We start from the raw sequence: 19,028 nt of genomic DNA, 5'->3' as shown, positions 1-19,028 counted from the left end.
TGGAAATTCCTCTGGACCTGTCAGGTTGAAATAAATCCCTTCCTCCCATAAATGCTGTCTGGTTACAGTCACCATGCATCACGTGTGCACGTAAGACAGCCACTGTCAAGGCACACCTGCAAGGGGCAGTCACTATCCAAGTCACGCCTCCCCGCAAACACCCTGCAGGGACAAAACTATTTAGAAAACAAACTCGAACATCTTGTCAAAAAGAAAATAACAAAACAAAACAAAAACAAACTTTACTTGCATTTAGCCATTAATAAATAATTTACAGTATGTACACGCGGTGACACTCCACACAGGTCGCAGACACATGGACGCAGTGAGGGGTCCCCACTTCCAAGCAGAATGTGATCAAACACAACCAAAATAAAGTGCTTCAACTTTTTTACTTCCAACATAGGGATATCTAAAACCAACCAGCAGGGAGGGGGAGGGGCTGGGCTGAGCCCCTCTCAGCCACCCATGTGGTTTCGGCTGGGGGGGCAGGACCTCAGGGAGGGAGGGGAGAGGCATGTTCTGTAGCCTCCTGGCCAGTGTATGAGAGGTCCTTGGGGAGCAGCCAGTGGGCTACTGGGATGCTGAGTGGGGACGGGTTGGGTTGCAGGTGAGGTGGCTGGTCCCTGGGGGCCTCGGGAACAGCAGCAGGGATGGGACTGGTTCTGGGCTCTGTGGACAGGCACTCAGCCTGGGCTGAAAGACAGGGAGCTGGGCTGCCAGTAGCAAGTCTTTGGCCATATGGCCACAGACAAAGGAGGACCTTACGGGAAGAGATTCTGCCAGGGGAGGATGAGGCCTCTCAGACCCTGTTCCTCTCCTGGGAATCCAGACAAGAGGGCCAGGACAGGCAGTGGGGCCACTCACCAGCAGCCAGGGATATCTGGGGTGGAGGAATGTAAGTGAGGAGAGATCAGAGGAATGGGCAGGCCAGCTGGCCCTATCTACTAGGTCTCCTGCTCACATCCTGTGGCCCTGAAGCCCCTGCTGGGACGCTTCCATCTGCTGGTGGGGAGGAAACAGAATCTGGGGGATGGCTTCTGTTTAGACTTTAAGAACCAAGCACTTTGATTTCCTAAGCACAGTGGGGCCTCAAAGGGCGGAGGGCAAAGTGAGAGATGGGTACTGGAGCCCATGAGTTGCACTGCTCAGTCCAGAGGCCAACATGCATCCTCCCTCCAGCTGTGGGGCTTCTGGGCCTGGAACTCATACTCACAGCAACTGGATGAGGTCTCTGCCCAGCTTCATGAAGGCATTAAGGTGGGAAGGAACGAGGAGGACACAGCCTACTGACTACAAGGTAACATACATTTGCTAAAGATGCCCAGCAGTGCCCTTTGGAAGTATCCTACAGTTAGGGGTCTCGCCTAAGGAAAGAGCCTTGTGCAGTCCTTAGTCCCACTGAGACAGCAGCCTGACCAGGGTGTCCCCATGGGCTTAGTGTGCACCAGTGTGGTCTTATAAGAGTGTGTGCGTGCGTGCGTGCGTGTGGGTGGGTAGAAGGGTGGGCGCAGGAGGCCCCACAAGTTGGTGTGCGGCAGTCAGCTGGGCCTGTCTCAGTGCATCGTGAGGGGGTGGAAGGAGCTGACGCTGACATTCCCAGTGTCTCTCTGGTGTGTGTGGGGGGTGGGGCTTCAGCCTAGGGGGCTCTGGTTGCACATTCACACGGCAGGGGCAGGGTGGAGGGGAGCTGTTCTCCCTCTCACAGGCTCTACTGTCACGAACATCACAGAACCAATCACCACAACCTTGTCACGAGCACTAGAGAGAGGGGAGGGCTGCTCCAAGCCCTGAGCCTCAGCCAGAGACCTCTGAGGGTGGATCTGAGGAGGCCTCCCTGGGCCACCAGACGATGGCCACTTCTGCAGGGTGCAGAGATGGCTGGGCCACAGGAAGTGTACCCGCTGGTCTGTATCCTGATGGGATATCTAGCCCTCAGGCAGAGGCGGAGCCAAGGGCCAAAGCCCGGGACTGGGGGCAGGGTTGGATCACACCTCCCTCTGCATTCTCCATGGACAGTGCCTACCAAAACACAGGCAGCAGGCTGAGGAGTGTGAGGATGCCAAGGAGCAGCTGGGGGGCTGGGCACAGTGTCGCCATGGCCACTGTGCCTGGCAGCTCCCGAGTCCTTTCAAACAGGTGCAGTTTGTCCTTGTTGGAGTGGAGCATCTTGCCATCCTCCAAGGCATAGTAGGCGGCCAGTGTGAAGTTCACGTCACCGGTGGTGAGGAGGTCGAAGACACAGGCCTGGTAGTACAGGTCCTCCACGGGGAGCTTCTCCTTGCACTTAGCCACAGCTGTCTCATAAGGGAACGTCTCGGGAGCCGCAGGGGAAGGGCTGCTGGCTGCTGGCCTGCGGGGGCCCTCGGCATTGGCGTGGAAGGCCTGGAAGTCAATCTGCTGGTTGACAGGACAACCCCGCAGGCAGAGGTAGAGGCCCTGGCTGTCCCGGTCCTCCACGGCGTTGACCACTTCCTCAGGCATGCGGACCGCGAAGGTCAGGTAGCGGCCCACCTGACGAACCACAATGGTGGTGCCGATGTACTTGGCCTGGATCTCCACATGCTGTCCTGAAACCTTCTCCATGATCTTCAGGCTGTTGGCTCCATGTTTGTCCCCACCGTTCTTGGAGCCATCAGCAAAGGCAGCTGGTAGCTCATCCATCTCAGCCTGGTATACCTTCTGCTCCACACACTCCTGGAAATTCTTGAAGATGATGGTGAGCTATGGGGAAGGGACAAAGGGAAGAGGGTTAAGATCTGGGGAGATATCTGGCCCTCGGAAGAGGGTCTGGAAGGTGTTCCAGGATGCTGTGGACTCTCCCTTCCTCACGGAGGTCATGGCCATGTGAACTTAATATTTTCCTTACAATGTGTCTTTTTTCACTTACAAAAATGACTTATAGGGGGCTGGAGAGATGGCTTAGCGGTTAAGCGCTTGCCTGTGAAGCCTAAGAACCCCGGTTCGAGGCTCAGTTCCCCAGGTCCCATGTTAGCCAGATGCACAAGGGGGCGCACGCGTCTGGAGTTCGTTTGCAGAGGCTGGAAGCCCTGGTGCGCCCATTCTCTCTCTCTTCCTCTATCTGTCTTTCTCTCTGTGTCTGTCACTCTCAAATAAATAAATAAACAATTTTAAAAAAAAAAAAAAAAAAAAATGACTGATAGGGCTGGAGAGATGGCTTAGCGGTTAAGCACTTGCCTGTGAAGCCTAAGGACCCCGGTTCGAGGCTCGGTTCCCCAGGTCCCATGTTAGCCAGATGCACAAGGGGGCGCATGTGTCTGGAGTTCATTTGCAGAGGCTGGAAGCCCTGGCGCGCCCATTCTCTCTTTTTCCCTCTATCTGTCTTTCTCTCTGTGTCTGTCGCTCTCAAATAAATAAATAATAAATTTTTTTTTTTTAAAAAAAGACTTATAAAAATGTTAGGTTACCACCCTAAGTAGAAAATCAGGGGCTGGAGAGATGGCTTAGTGGTTAAGCGCTTGCCTGTGAAGCCTAAGGACCCCGGTTCGAGGCTCGGTTCCCCAGGTCCCACGTTAGCCAGATGCACAAGGGGGCGCACGCATCTGGAGTTCGTTTGCAGAGGCTGGAAGCCCTGGCGTGCCCATTCTCTCTCTCTCCCTCTATCTGTCTTTCTCTCTGTGTCTGTCACTCTCAAATAAATAAATAAAAATATTAAAAAAAAAAAAAAAGAAAATCAGCTCCTTTATTGTAGAAAGAAGCAAACCATAAAGGTACAAGCATAGGGATGGAGAGATGGCTCAGTGGTTAAAAGCACTTGCTTATAAAGCCCGACTGCCTGAATTCAATTCTCCAGTACCCATGTAAAGCAGGATGCACAAGATGGTACATGTGTTTGGAGTACACTGCCGTGGCAGGAAGCCCTCCGTGGTGTGGCCATACTTACATGCACACACACATGCCCTCTAAAATAAATAAATAAATAAGTAAATATTTTTTAAAAAGTAGGGCTGGAGAGATGGCTTAGTGGTTAAGGCACTTGCCTGTGAAGCCTAAGGACCCATGTCCGACTCTCCAGATCCCTCGTGAGCCAGACTCATAAAGGTGAGACAAGTGTAAGGTCGCACATGCTCACTAGGTGGCGCAAGCATCTGGAGTTCGGTTGCAGTGGCTGAGGCCCTAGCTCTCCCTCTTTCTCAAAAAAAAAAAAAAAAAAAAAAAAAGCCGATGGGAGCTGAGGTGATGGCTGTCAGTAAAGCTCTTCCCCAGTGCCTACATAAAGGCTGCGTGTGGCAGTGCACACTGCAATGCCAGCACTGAGGAGGCAGAGGAGCGAGGGCCCCTGAGGCAAGCTGGCTAGCTAGACTAGGCAAAGTGGAGCACTGGGTTCAGAGAGAGAGCCTGTCTAATAAACGTGGTAGACAACACCCAACACTGACCTTGAGCTTCTGAACACATGTGCACCCACACACGATGAGCACATACGTGGGCATGCATACACAAACACCAATACAAATGTACATGTGCCTGAAAAGGCATCACCAAAAAACATGAAAGGGCTCTAGGTCCACGGTTGTCAGTCTGAAAATGGCCCCTAAAACATTAAACCCTAATTCTTTTTAAATTACTTATTTATCTTTTTTTTTTTTTTGAGGTAGTGTCTCACTCTAGTTCAGGCTGACCTGGAATTCACTATGTAGTCTCAGGGTGGCCTTGAACTCATAGCGATCCTCCTACCTCTGCCTCCTGAGTGCTGGGATTAAAGGTGTGCACCACCACTCCTGGCCTTCTTTTTAAAGTTGTTAATTACTTGATTAATTCTTAAAATTATTTTCATTATTTTACAAAGGTGGTAGTCTCATATCTCCTTTCCTTTGGACCCACCTTCCCTGAGGGTTCTACTCAGTGGAGTCATTGGTATTCAGCGTGGAGTGATTAAGCCCTCAGTCCATCTCCTGGGGGGTGTTTTAGGTAATTTCTACCCCTTCTGCATCTCTTGCAATTTTCCACAATGTTCCCTGAGCCTTGGTGGGTCTGTTAACAGTCTTAAGCCCTAATTGTTTTTCAAATATTTTCTTTGTACATACGTGTGTGTGTGTGTGTGTGTGTGTGTGTGTGTGTAGTATGTATGGTATGTGTATGTACAGTGTATGTATGCATTTGTGCAGATACATGTGCCCTGTGTGTAGACCTATACAGGCCACAGGATAATGTCAGGGGTCCTTCCCTGTCACACGTCTGCTTCATTTCCTTGAGACAGAGTCTCTCCCTGTACCTGCAGTGCTGTTTTCAGTCAGACTCGGTGACCAGCAAGCCCCGGTGATTCTCTGGCCGCTATCCCCACAGTACTGGGGATACGGGTGTGCATGGACACTCCTGGCTTCTTATGTGTGCTGAGGAATGGATTCACGCTGTGTCTCAGACCCCCATGCTTGCAGGGCATGCACTCTCACCCACTGAGTGATTTGCCCAGCCACCTGACCCCAATTCTTATAACCCATGAGTATTACTTTGTATGGCAAAACAAGCTTAGATGATGCGGCTGAGGAGGGGGAGAGGAGCAATTCCAGGTGACCTGGGCTCTAAGCGCAATCACAAGTGTCTGTGGAAGAGGGAGACTGAAGGAGACTTGACTACACAGCCAAGAGGGGCAGATGAAGTCACCAGGGAAGCAGAGATGCGACGAACGTAGCCATGAGCCAAGGGATACTGGCAGTCACCAGAAGCTGGGAGACGCAAAGCTTAAAGGGACCAGCGATCATCGCTCTTGCTGCCAATGACACTGCAGCACAACTCTTGGAAAAGGAAGTGATGGGGCCAAGCAGCAGGTGGAATGGAGGACTGTGATGCCGTGAGAGCTGACTATGCAAAATCCGCACAAGCAGGAGGGCAGAGGACAGGGTCCCACGGCTGCTGCGGGAACAGAAACGAGGGATGATGGGCCAAGAGAGCCAGCGTCTTCAAGACTCAGGCGGCAGGGAGGCCACTTCCAAGCTGGACTGCTGCAGGAGAGGCAGACGGCTGAGTAGGCTCAGTAGTTAACTGTGTCTTCTGTGAGCCCAGACCCAAGTGTACCTGCTGTGTCTGGTATGCCAGGTACTCTGCTTATTACTCCTCTGTTACTAGATGAACAGGTAACATACCTGATTTTATAGATGCTCAGAGAGATGTAGCAACTTGCCTAAGGCCACACACCAGTGAAAGGCAGGGCTGGAATCAGTCTCAGGGTCTCCAGCCTCTGAGGTCTGTCTTTCTTTCCCTCCCTTCCTTCCTTCCTTCCTTCCTTCCTTCCTTCCTTCCTTCCTTCCTTCCTTCCTTCCTTCCTTCCTTCCTTCCTTCCTTCCCTCCCTCCCTCCCTCCCTCCCTCCCTCCCTCCCTCCCTGCTTCCTTCCTTCCTTCCTTCTTTCCTTCCTTCCTTTTTGTCTTTGGTTTTTCAAGGTAGGGTCTCACTCTAGTCTAGGCTGACCTGAATTCACTATGTAGTCTCAGGCTGGCCTTGAACTCACAGTGATCCTCCTACCTCTCTGGGGTAAAAGGCATGTGCCACCACGGCCGGTGCCACTGAGGTCTTCTGGCCACCAGCCCAAAGGGTAAAAGGCTAGGCAGCTGGGGGGGTGGTGATCATGACCTTTTCCCTGTCATCCTGGGTGAGGTATTTGGCTAGGGAGAACACAGGAGTGGTGACAAGAGTGACACTGGGCGAGGAGGCTACCTCTCCACACTATTGCTCCTAGGCCCCCTGTTTGCCTGGCAGGTGCGGTGGTGGGGTGGGGGGGGCAATTCTGGGCTCCTCAACAAGGGCAGCTGAAGCCTTAAGCTGAGGAGGGAGAGAGACAATGCAGCAAGGTTGTACCCATGGCTTCTGGGACTCACTGCTGCTCTTTCAAACCTTTACTGACTCTTCTCAGGCCCAGGTACCGTAGTCCACTCTGTAGAACAAAGCTCACCCCTCCTTACCCAGAAAGGTCTGGCTATCTGGTTGATGGGGCCCCAGGTAGACCCCACCCCAACCTGTGCCTCAGGGAACCTGCAGGCCGAAGGGGCCCAGGAAGGGGAGGCAGGGCAAGGCTGGACGCTTTCTTGGCTGTTCTGGACGTGTGTGTGAGTGGCAGGGGCACAACGATAGCTTAGGAGGGCGATACTCACAGCGATGAGAGGGTTTCTATACTATCATCAAGTGTAGGGCAAGATCTGGGCCCAGATGTACTAGAAATCAAAAAAGAGAAACGCTTGCTTCAACAGGGACTGGAAACAGAGAGTGCGGCAGAAGAATCTGGGTTCAGAGAGTCCTAGGATGGCTGAGTGTGGGATGGGGCATGGGGTCACAGGGCGTGTGTGGAGGGGTGTCTGGCTGCAGCTCCAGGTGGACAGGCATAGCTGGAAAGAGCCAAGAAAATCAAGAAAATAACAGAGGACCAAGGCCTGGACAGCCGGGCCTAGAGGCGGCTCAAGAGGGAGGTCTAAAGGTTTTGGCGTTGTAAACCGGGCATGGTGGTGCACGCTTTTAATCCCAGCACCCGGGAGACAAAGGTAGGAGGATCGCTGTGAGTTCAAGGCCACCTTGAGATTACAGAGTGAATTCCAGGTCAGCCTGGGCTAGAGTGAAACCCTACCTTGGAAAAACCAAAAAAAAAAAAAAGGTTCTGGAGGTGTCCCAGGCTCTGTGTTATCACTGCTATGTGGGTCCCACGAGCAAGTGTAAACTTAGGGGTGACCAGGCAGCAAGTGGTGCCAGCTCAATGGCCTGAGATCCCTGGAGAGCACAGACATGACCTGGAGCCAGGCAGTGTGAGGAAGAAAACCTCCTCTTCTCACTGGTCTATGGGCCGGCTGGGCAGGAGGAGCGCAGGAGAGACAGGCTTCATGTGCCTCTCGGGGGCTGGGGCACTCTGGCTTTTAGGGCCTTTCTCCTCCACAGTAACATATTAATTAGAAATCCTACATTTTCAGATTACACTGGTATAAAAATATAGTCTGGGCCGGTCATATCAATTTTGTCTTCTGGCTTTAAGAGCAGTGAAAGCTATTCCTTGGGCTCTGCTAGCCCCAGCTGCTGGGGGCCATGCACCTTGTGCCTGATGAGTGATTGGCCCCAGGGGTGGGCACCTTCTGCTGCCCCTGGAGTACTATAGCAGGATGCCCTGGCTATACAACTCCCAGAGAAGCACAGGATTCCATTTCCTATTTCCCTCCCTAGGGATCCCAGCCTGGTCCTTGGAAGGTGGTACACATCCAGTTTGGTTGGGAGGTCAAAGGTGGCCACAGCCTTTGCACACTGCACCAGAGCCCTGGGCCATAAATGACTGCTGCTACTCTCCCATCCCGACCTAGGAAAACAGCAACTTCACATGGTTTGGCTTCCCACGTCTTCTCCAGCCAACAGCTGTGGTGTGGAGGCGCCTTCAGGGGTGGACTTGGGCCAGCTAGGGTGGTCTGAACAGCGGGTGGTCCTGCCACTGGGAATAGGGGCTCTGGTATCCCTGTCTTGTGTACAAGGCCACACAGACATGGGGAGGGGGTCCTACTTTTCAAGTGCCATCAGTTTCTCCAGAACAGGAAAGGCTGGTTTGGCTCAAACCATCATCTCTTGCAGAGACAGCCTCCTGGAAGGCTGACAGGCTGCTTGGCTCCTTGGCACATACACCAGGGATGCAGCCACAAGTACCAGCATGAAGGGGGCCTGTCGAAAGCCTGGCAGCCAGCTGCCAACCCGCCACGGGCAGCTGCTGCTCTGCCTCTGCCACCTCCATTCCAAAGAGGTTCCTGGTGAGAAAAAGACAGATAGACAGACAGACAGACATGATCAACAATTGTGTATGAAACCAGGGGCTGTAGGCACAGAAAGAAACATGAGTTTAAGACCTAGTTAAGGCAGGCAGGAAAGAGAGAAGCCAGCTCAGACACTGGAATGGAGGGTCCATGGTGCCAAATTAGAGAACATGCACAGACATGGAGAACAGCGGCCTCAGAGAACAGGAAGGGGTACACCAGGGGTCTGAAGACTGGCCACTGAGGTGCCTATGGACTAGAGGGCCCCTAGTCTGGCCCAAGTCCCGAGTTTGGTTTGCCCACAAACACTGTCCCTATCTGGCCTCCAGCAGGCTGATGGGGCCTGAGAGCTGTCTGCCTGCTGAGATCAAAGGTGGTTTGATCACAGGGGAAGGGCTGGGCTGGACAAGCTCTGCCACACAACCTCATGCCCTTCTGGAAACCTCTAGCTGGCATGGATGGGGACAATACCTCCCATTCCTGCTCAGTGGCTCTGTAGTGCTCAGGGCCCAGCATGGAGCCTGGACTGGAGCAGACATCTGAAATACGGAAGGAGGGAGTGAACACAACACAAAAAATGGATGAGTGGGCCCTTAATCTACTTGGTTGGTGGACACCATTGCTATGCTTAAGGTCCCGATGTGTGTCTGCTGACAGCTGAAGGTGGTGTCCAGGTGTTCTAAGCCAAGGGACATTGCTCCCCATAGTACTGCCTAAATTTCATGTCCCCCGCCCCAGCCAAGGTGGCAGAGGTCCAGGCCAGCTTCCCTGAACACACACAGCTCTGTGGCTGAGCTCTGCTGTCACATCTGGTAATTACATCACTCTGGGTCAGGAGGGGCAGCCATCAGGGGTCCCCATAGTTCTTCTTGCACCCTCAAGCCTCCCTGTGTACCCTCCTGTCTGTTTTCCCTGAAGCAGGGGGCAGGGTGGCTAAGTCCTGAGGCATGTTTGTTGCTGCATTTGGAATCTGCAGCCTCAGGCTCCCCGTGTTCATTTACCTTGGCTCTGGAAGGAGGGTGGTAAACAGCCGAAGGGCCACGGGTAAGGTGTTTAGATTCTTGAGTCAGGCACCCTTGAGTCTGCTGAGGGCTTGAAGGAGGATGGGAAGGAGAGTGTTCTGGCCACAAGTCTGCTACCAGTAGGCATCATGATCTGGCACTGAGGGCCTGGTAGGCTATCCATGGGTAAAGACTCACTTGATTCCTACCCAGTGGTAGGGCTCAGAAGAGTACCTGCGGGGCAGGCCAGGGCCACCAAAGCAGAAGGAAGTGGCAAGGATGGAGCTTTTTCCTGGCTGCCAGTTCACCTCACTGTCCTCTTCTGAGGTGTGGCAGAGAGGGAAGGAACAGACATGTCCTTGTGGGCCAGCCTGGCACTGTACAACACATGGTCTTCCAGTACATTCCTCCTGGGAAAACAGACCCACTGCGTCCTTGCCAGCCCGGGGCCTGAGGGCACTGCGGTGTGTGGGGCCAGCGGCGCTCAGAGGCCAGACCCGGAAGGCAGATGTGGCCCTACTGTCTGGACTCTAGGAACCCACGTACTGTCCCTGAGCCTCGAGGCGTTACCTCCTGGCAAGTCTGAGGTCACTAGAAACTGTCACCAGAAATGGGAAGGAGAGAAAGAACTGAGATGGGTAGAAGTATCACCGTGCCTGGGATACAGGGCGTGTCCCTGGCTGGCTCTGGTAGTGACCACGTGAGCAGGTCTTGAAGACTGCCACCCAGATACCGTTGCCAATATGAATGGCCTTCAGTGAACTCTGCGACAGTCCAGCACATGCCAGGTTCTGGAGTTGCCCAGGCTGAGGTCAAATCCTACCTCAGTGTTTTTGGCCAACTAAATTTTGGACAGAAGGCCCCTCTGTGCCTCAGGCTCCTCTTCTGTCAAGTAGAGCTGCATCAGCCAGGCAGGGCTGACTGGGAGTGGAGGGAGAGTGGCTACCTGGATGGCCCTTGGGGGTCTCAGTGAGGCAGCAGCTTCTTTGTCCCCACTCCGTCTCATCTTTCCCTACTCCAAATGCTCAAGGCCGTCTCTACCGGTGTCCGGGTATCTGCCCCTGTATCCCATCCATATCCTTGCCCTTTGACCCTGCATCAAAACCACCTATCCATTCCCAACCCTGCCCCAGAGAAGTGGTCAAATTGTCCAGGAGTGCCAGGAGGAGTGCTTATTGTGGGGTGGGGTGGTACAGAGAGTGCCACTATCATCTTCTACAACTGTGGCATTTATATACATACAGCCACAGTGGAAGTTTGAAATCACTGATGATCACAGAGCTGGGGAGATTGCTGTGAACCTCACAGGCAGGTTAAACAAGTGCTCAGTGATCAGCCCCAGATTTGATGTAGCTCAAAGACTTAGAAAAATGGCAGAATAATTTGCTTCCATCCCGTCAGTTTGGTTTCATTGTACTGACAACCTCAGCTGGCATCATGGACCATGAGGAAGCAAGATGAAAACACACAGGAGGGAAAATCCTGGGAGTTTGTTTTCCCCCCTGGGGGTATAAGGAAAGCATACATATGAAAAAAATGCCTCAGTTGGGGGCGGAGGAGAATATTCCAAAGGCTTGAGAATGTGTGCCTCAAGAGTATTCCTCAACTTCCTTTAGACTATAATGCCAGTAGGAAATGCATCTTGCATCTCCACCTGGGCTGTACATGTTTGCACATGTATGTCTACATGTATCAGTGACTCAATTTCCTAAACATTTATTCTTACCATGCACAATTCACTCACAAACGGCTTTTTCTACGCCATCATGTTCTGCCCTGCCCACTAAAAAAAAAAAAAAAAAAAAAAAGACAGGTGTGGTGGTGCAAGCCTTTAATCCCAGCACTGGGGAGAGAGATGTAGTTGTGAGTTCAAGGCCACCCTGAGACTACATAGTGAATTCCAGGTCAGCCTGGGCTAGAGTGAGACCCTACCTTGAAAAACTAAAATAAAAAAATAAAAACAAAAATTAAAAAAAATAAACCAAACAGGGCTGGAGAGATGGCTCAGTAGTTAAGGAGGTTGTCTGCAAAGCCAAAGGAGCCAGGGTTTGATTCTCCAGTTCCCACGTAAGCCAGATGCATGAAGTGGCGCATGTGTCTGGAGTTTGTTTGCAGTAGCTGGAGGCACTGACACACCCATTTCCTCTCACTATCTGCCTCCCTTTCCCTGTTTCTCACACACATAAATAAATTAAAATATTCTTAAAATCAAATATATATTCGATATACCCTGTTTTCTGTCACCAGAACATGGATTGCACAGCCCTGTTGTGGGCAGTGTCTTGATGTTTGAGAAATACTGTATTCCAGGCAAAATGCAGACCTGGTTTATCTCACAACAAAGAATTTCCAGAACCCCCCTTCGAAAGTATTTGTATGGTCACTAACATGAAGAAGATGGCGGGGTCGGGCAGCAGGGTCTGCAGTGTGTGACCCTGCAGGCCTGGGGGCTGCCTCCTGCGTCCCCTTACCTTGCTGGTGGCAGTGGCGGCAGAGCCCGGCAGCACAGGTGTGTTGGTGACCTGCACATTCAGGTAATTATTGTCGATGAGTGGCCAGGCGCCCTGCACCTTGCAGGTCTGGAAGCTGTCTGTGAAAGTCCTGAGGTGTGGGTCCCCAAAGAGGCCACAGTGTGTGTAGTTGGGGGCAGCCGAGTGCTTGTGGAAGCTCTTCTCATAGTGGCAGATCTCGGGGCTGTCCGAGCGCTCCTGGCTGTCCCCGGCTGGTGGGAGTGTGCGCAGGCGCGGCTGAGAGGTGGGGCCGTCCTTGGAGCAGTTGTGCTGACTCATGAGGTCCTCTATGCCATGGACCGCCGAGTGGTAGGCCAGGTCGCCCCGGCAGGTACGGGCCGTCCGCCGGGTACACAGGGCGTAGGTACGCAGGGCAGCGCAGAACTCGGGCGCGTCGTCAGAAGCAGGGATGTGGCTGCCCGACGTGGCACTCCAGAACTCGGAGTTGCACTTAAGGATCTTGCACGCGGAAATGGCTGTGGAGAGGAACAGACATCCCATCAGGGTGGGGCCCGGCCACGCCTCACCTAAGATAGTGACGCTCAGACTTATGTTCACAGACGGCGAAATTTTTGTCCCTGGGGAACTGTGGTGGAATCTGCCTTGTGTGGCTTTCTGGATTTCTTCTGTAAAGCATGCCAAGGCCACCAGTGGCCAGCCAGGCAGACTTGCCTGTAGAAAGGACAATGCCACACTTGTAGCTTGCGTGGAAGAGAAATGGACATGCAGGGCAATTAGAGGTGCCCAGCCATCCTTGAGCTTAAAGATACCTGCTTACCCTTCACAGCTATCCCAAGAATTCCGGTGAAAAGTAACAGATGAGTAGTCTTTAAGCCCCGCTTTACATATCTGAATCCCCAGTACTGCCACTGTGTGACCTTGTGAAATTCTCCATACCTCTTCTGGAATATGGGATAACAACAGGACCCACTGAATTTGTTGAGAGTGTTAAAGGCTTATTTATCTCACTTTACCTCAATTTGGGGTGCCACTAGAATAAAGCTAAGTTCCATACTTGTTGCCTGCCATGACTCAATCAACCCTGATCACTGAGGGTGACTTTACTTCCCTTTGGGTCACTGGAGCTCTATCTTTCCATCCTGCAGCTGGGCAGCTATTTGAGAATGGTAACTTTGTTTCTACTCTATAAGTCACTCACAAGCTTGGAGACCTTAGAGATGACCATGCCAGAGAATTGAGGCTTTAACAGACCTGCATCTTGTATGTGGCTTTGTAGAATCTGCCCTCTCCTGGCCTTCTCTCACCACAGCCTATAGTGACCCCAAATGGCCAGGCATGTAGCCCCAAAGCAGGAGGGAAATTTCTATACAGATACCAGGTCAAAGGAGGCTGGAGGACCAGTTGGGAGGTCTAGGAGTCACAGCCCAATGCTGGAGGGGAAGGTCTTTGGAGGGTAAGGGGCATTGCTCCAGCCACTCTGGGCTGGGCCAAGAACTAGACTTGTGATCTTGAATAATTCAGTTTGTTTCTCTTCTGCTGGATTTACTTATAAAATCAAGCTTTACAATGAACCAGGAAGATATTTCGGGGCTAGGGAGATAGCTGTCAGCAAAATGCTTAGCTTTTAAATATGATGATGTGAACCTACATAAAATTCCAGATGTTTGGCCCATGCCTGTTTGGCCCAGCACTGGAGAGGCAGGCGGAGGGATCCCTGGAGTGTGCTGGTTAACTAGTCTATCCTAATTGATGAGCTATGCCAGTAAGAGACCCTTTCTTAAAAAGACGGACAGAATACCCGAGGAATAATACCTAAGATTGTCCTCAGGACTCCACATACATACAGGTACATGAACTTGCATACACATATGTCCATGCACATATGAACACACACTCACATGCAAAATAAAACAAAACCCTGGAAGAAAACTCTTGAGGGCATGGTCATGAAAACAGGAAGTGCTCACTCATTCTACCAGGGGCCTGCACCATGCAGCTCTATCTCTGCGCATCTCCACGGCTCTCTGACCTATACAACTCTTACCTCTGTGTCCTGAGTGCTGGGATTAAAGACGTGTGCCACCATACCCAGGCGGAGAGGGAGGGAGATAGAGACAGAGAGAGAATGGGTGCACTAGGTCCTCTGGCCACTGCAAGCAAACTCCAGACACATGCCCCACCATGTGTATCTGACTTTACATGGGTACTGGGGAGTTGAACTTGGGTTGTTAGTGTTGCAGGCAAGTGCCTTAACTGCTGAACCAGTTCCCCATCCTGATTTCTCCACTTTTTATTCTTGATTCAAATTAAAGAAGTATACTAATTTAAAGACTCAGACGAGAGTCAGGCATGGTGGTGCACATCCACAATTCCAGCATGGGGAAGCAGAAGGGTTGTGAGTTCCGTGGCAACCTGGGCTACAAAGCAAGCTGCTGCCATAAAAGCCCGCCAAGCAAAACACTCCAGTGAATCAGCCTAAGCCAGTAACAGTTAGGCGAGACCCACTGTGCAGGGAAGGATAGCAGACCTTAAATGGGCTGTATCACAGGTTCTTGAACTCCAAGATGGTAATGGGGACCTGCTCTCCCCATGGCCCTGAAAATCTGACTCAAGCAGATGCCAGCCACAGGTGACAGGAGTTCATGACCAAAATCTCCCCCAGGCCAAAAAAGGGGGTCTCTCACATCCTCCAGTTTCCCTGAGTGAGATCTGGCAGCCAGATGTGGTTCTCAGCCCTGTTTAGAGCAGCACTTCTAACATGTGGCTGGGAGCTGACTGAGCAGGATGAGGTGGGTTTCGGATTCTGTACTTATCCTAAACTCTTGGCAAAACCATGCTATCTGTGGGTTCCTGGGCCACTTCTGTGTACCTGAGCTTCAGGATTAGGTCACCTTTTCAACAGTTACAAGGATCAAGGTAGAACCCAATAGAATGTAGGGGGCTAAGAAGACATTTCCTCTGGGGTGAGGTGGGGGCTTGGTGGTGAAGAATCAGAGGGGGCTGTTGGCAGGATCAGGGTGAAAGAGCAGGGACACAGCGACCTTATCACTGAAGGAGACCACTTGAGAGAACCCTTCACACCACATGCCACATAGACCCTCCCCAGACCACAGCCTACTCTCCTATGAAGCAGGGCATCCCAAATTGGGTGTGCTGTGCAATTGTGGCTAACAGGTCGCAACAGAGGTCACTCTTCTGGTGTCTTTGTACCCAGAACCTAGGCTTCCAACTAGTCCCCACCCCTGGACAGGTTCCACACCCTAAACTGACTTTTCTGTCTTATTTATTCCATTTCTCAGGCATCTCCAGAATGTTCTTTGAGCCACTGACCAGGACAGAGTGGAGAACTGAGAGGTCTGAGGGCAGTAGTGGCCATGTGGGATAGTAGGCCCTCAAGGGAAGGTGCTGGAGTTAGCTTCCCTCCTTTCCCTATGAGTAGCTGTGAGGATGTGGTTCTGCCTCAGTTTCCTTAATTGCAAAGTACAGACAGAACTTTGCTTCAAAAGGTAGGTGAAGATTAAAGGAGATGTTCATGGCATGCCTGAAACATAACAGACATGTAATAAAGAGGGTCCCCAGGGCCTGGAAAGATGGTTTAGCAGTTAAAGTACATGCCTGCAAAGCCAAAGAACCTAGGTTCAATTCTGCAATACCTTTATAAAGCCAGATGCACAAGGTGGTGCATTTATCTGGAGTCTGTTTGCAGCAGCTGAGGGGCCTGGCAAGCCCATTCTGTCTGTCTGTCTCTTATCTCTCAACTGCTTGCAATTAAATAAATAAAAGTTTTAAAAATAGACTTAAAATAAAGAGGGTCCCCAGCCTAACAATGGCCTCAGAGGGAGATGATGTTCAGATATTAGAAGTAAAGCGCCAGACTGCCTCCTGCTGGAGCTCAGAACCTGCTCCTCTTCCCATATTGAGGCTTGAGCTGGCACCTTGGGGTTCAGTGGATCCTCCTTCCCACCCCTAACTCACATCACTCCACTTTGGACAGCTCTTTCAATACATTGACCAGCCCAGGACCCTCATGTTATGAAAGCTACACTTGCCAGAGGTACTGACACCACCTAATTCATGACTTCCCTTTTCCCAAGAGGCTGCTCGTTATGGACTGGACTGTCTCCCCAAGTTGTGTGGGCTGAAGACCCCAAGATGATGGTCTCTGAGGAAGAACACGGCTGAGATGGGGTCATGAATATGGGGCCCCATCATGGCATAGTGTCCCTATAAAAAGGGATAGCCAACCTTACTCCCTGGATTCTCCTCATCAGGGGAGCATGCTAAAGAACTTGTCATCTGGGGCTGAGACGGGGGCTCAGTGGGTAAAGTGCTTGCTGTGCTATCATTAGTAGCTGAGTTGGGATCTCTAGAAGCCATGCAGAGCCAGATGCATTAGTGGTAGCATTTATAATACTAGCCTGCTTACAGGGAGAAGGGAGGTGTGGGGCAAGAGACATTCCTTGAAGCTTGTGGGCCAGCTAGCCTGGCAAACACAGCAGGGAACTACAGACTTTCCTCAAACAAGGTGGAAAGTGAGGTCTGACACCTGAGGCTGTCCTTGGCTCTCAACATGTACACCATGGCATGTGCATATTTGTACTTACACACAAGAATACACATACACATTCACATAAACACGGATGCCAACAACAAAAAAATCTCAGCACTCTTCCGGCAAGGAAGCTTCCAGAACCCAACCATGGTGTGCTGGTCAGAGCTGAATCTTCCAGCTTCCAGAACCATAGGAAACAACTGTGTATCACTTATGCCTCCTACTCTTACGTAGCCTGCTCAGACTGATACAGACACGAAAGCCTCTGCCTTTGTTCCTCTCCTTCTGGGCACATACCTCTGTAATGGAGATATGGTCTGCCCAGGCACCAAAGGAACAAGTGGACTCACCTGCTATGTTTTCCATCTCCTCACCAGGCCCCGTTCCCATCCACGGGTGACCTAGGCTTGGCATGAGCCTCTTAGCTTTGCAGAAGGACAGAGTATTGATTAAGAGATGGCAATGTGAGCTTTGCTGCCCTCTGCTAGAGACCCCTGCCCCACCAGCCTGGCTCCATGCCTACTTATACCAGTTACTCTCTTGTTGCTGAGAAAAAATACCCAACCAGAAGCAGTTTAAGGAAGGGAAGGGTTTATTTTTGCTATATGTTTTGAGGCAGAGTCAATAATGGAGATGAAAGCATGGCAGCGCAGACAGCAGGTGGTGTAGCATCCTCAGATGAGCAGGGAGGAAGCAGTGATGCTCAACGCTCAGCTAGCTTTCTTTTTATCTATTTATTAGGGAGGGGAAGAGGGGAAGAGGAGGACAAGCAGAGAGAGAATGGGCATACAAGGGACTCTAGCCATACAAACAAACTCCAGATACATGTGGTACCTTGTACATCTGGTTTATGTAGGTACTGGAGAATCAAACCTGGATTCTTATGCTTCACAGGCAAGTGCCTTAACCACTAAGCCATCTTTCCAACCCAAAAACCACATTTTTTTTTGTTTGTTTTTTGGTTGTTGTTTTTGATTTTTGAAATAGGGTCTCACTGTAGCCCAGGCTGATCTGAAATTCACTATGCAGTCTCAGGATGGTCTCAAACTCAAGGTGATCCTCCTACTTCTGCCTCCTGACTGCTGGGATTAAAGGCGTGCGCCACCACACCTAGCCTAGCTTTCTTTGTATGCAATCTAGGAAGTCAGCCCAGGGGCTGACACCACCTCAACTAATCTAATCTCCAGAATCCCTCATAGAGATGATCAGAAATTTGTTTCCAATGTGATTCTAAATCCTGTCAAGTTGACAAATAAAGAAAAACTATTATAACGCCCTGAACCTTACTCAGGGCGCCCATTTCCTGCTGTCACAATTTCACCCTTGCTCAAGTTTCAGTGGCCTCCAAAATGCCTCTCCCTCCCAGACACTTCCTGTGAGACAGCACAGTCTGAGGTGCTGGGGCCTGAGCTTGTTAAATAGCTTGTTAAATTTCCAACACATCTGTTTTATCCTTGCTAGCAAATAACTGTGGACCTTGTGGACACTTGCAACTTCACCTTGAGAGATCTGGAGGAGTCGGTATCAGCCAGAAGCAGGTGACCAAGGTCACAAGGTAACACCCTGCTAGTGCCACTACAGGAGGGGACCTCACTTTGAGAGGCAGTGCAGGGCAGAGAACCAGGGTCAAACCCACAGCTGTGTGACCACAGTCAAATTCACTTTCTCTGGACCATGAAGACACATTAGAACTACCTCTGGCCTCCAGAAAGCAGCTCATGAAAGAACAGTTTTATTCTATTAACTCTGTTCTGTTCAATAGCCACTTTATGGGGGAGAATGCTAATATGACCAGTGTTTACCACATGCCAGATATATACATGTATTGCCTTTAGTTCTTCTGACAGCCCCGGGACTTTTGTGCTTTTCAAAGCACTTTCACCACAGGTTCTTCCTGAGACACCAGCTGAGAATGACTACTTCCCAAAGGCTCCACAGCACGCTGCAGTCTCTTCCCCTGCACGGGTCTGTCCTGTCCATATGAGAAATTAATTGTGTGCCCTCCCCTCAGAAAGGGCCCACCAGGGGCACCAGGAGCTCCTGGGATTTTCTTGCTGCTCCAAACTTTCAGGGACTTGGAGTGATCACTCCTGCAGATCATCTGGGAGCTTCAGAGGAAGGCTGAGCATGCGCATAGCAGAAGGACACTGGCGCTCAGGGCTGGTTCAGAAGCGCTAGCATGAAGCCCGATGGTGACAAGCCAGGACCAAAGGCCAGCACGTCCGGACCCGCTGCTACCTCTTCAGAAGGTAATACGACTGCAACTCTCTGGAGCCC

At 51.3% G+C, this 19,028-nt stretch overlaps 1 protein-coding gene across 3 annotated transcripts in view; it reads right to left on the bottom strand.

The window, feature by feature from the left end:
• Positions 1–205: 205 nt before the first annotated feature.
• Rgma (repulsive guidance molecule BMP co-receptor a) overlaps positions 206–19,028 on the bottom strand; it is a 51,916-nt gene continuing 33,093 nt past the window's right edge. For 2 of the 3 annotated variants that reach the window (XM_045145404.1, XM_045145403.1), the window contains exons 3-5: positions 12,791–12,910; positions 12,200–12,714; positions 206–2,724 (exon numbers count right to left, since the gene is read on the bottom strand). In XM_045145404.1, coding sequence (XP_045001339.1) covers positions 2,023–2,724; positions 12,200–12,714; positions 12,791–12,910 — 1,337 coding nt within the window. In that variant the 3' untranslated portion in view covers positions 206–2,022. The remainder of the gene's footprint in view (positions 2,725–12,199; positions 12,715–12,790; positions 12,911–19,028) is intronic. The other variant, XM_045145405.1, reaches the window with a different exon arrangement.

The sequence above is a fragment of the Jaculus jaculus genome, chromosome 3 (genome assembly GCF_020740685.1).
Source record: "Jaculus jaculus isolate mJacJac1 chromosome 3, mJacJac1.mat.Y.cur, whole genome shotgun sequence".
Lineage (NCBI taxonomy): Eukaryota > Metazoa > Chordata > Mammalia > Rodentia > Dipodidae > Jaculus > Jaculus jaculus.
Note: the sequence above shows the minus strand (reverse complement) of the source record. Positions and strands in the feature narration are given on the sequence as shown.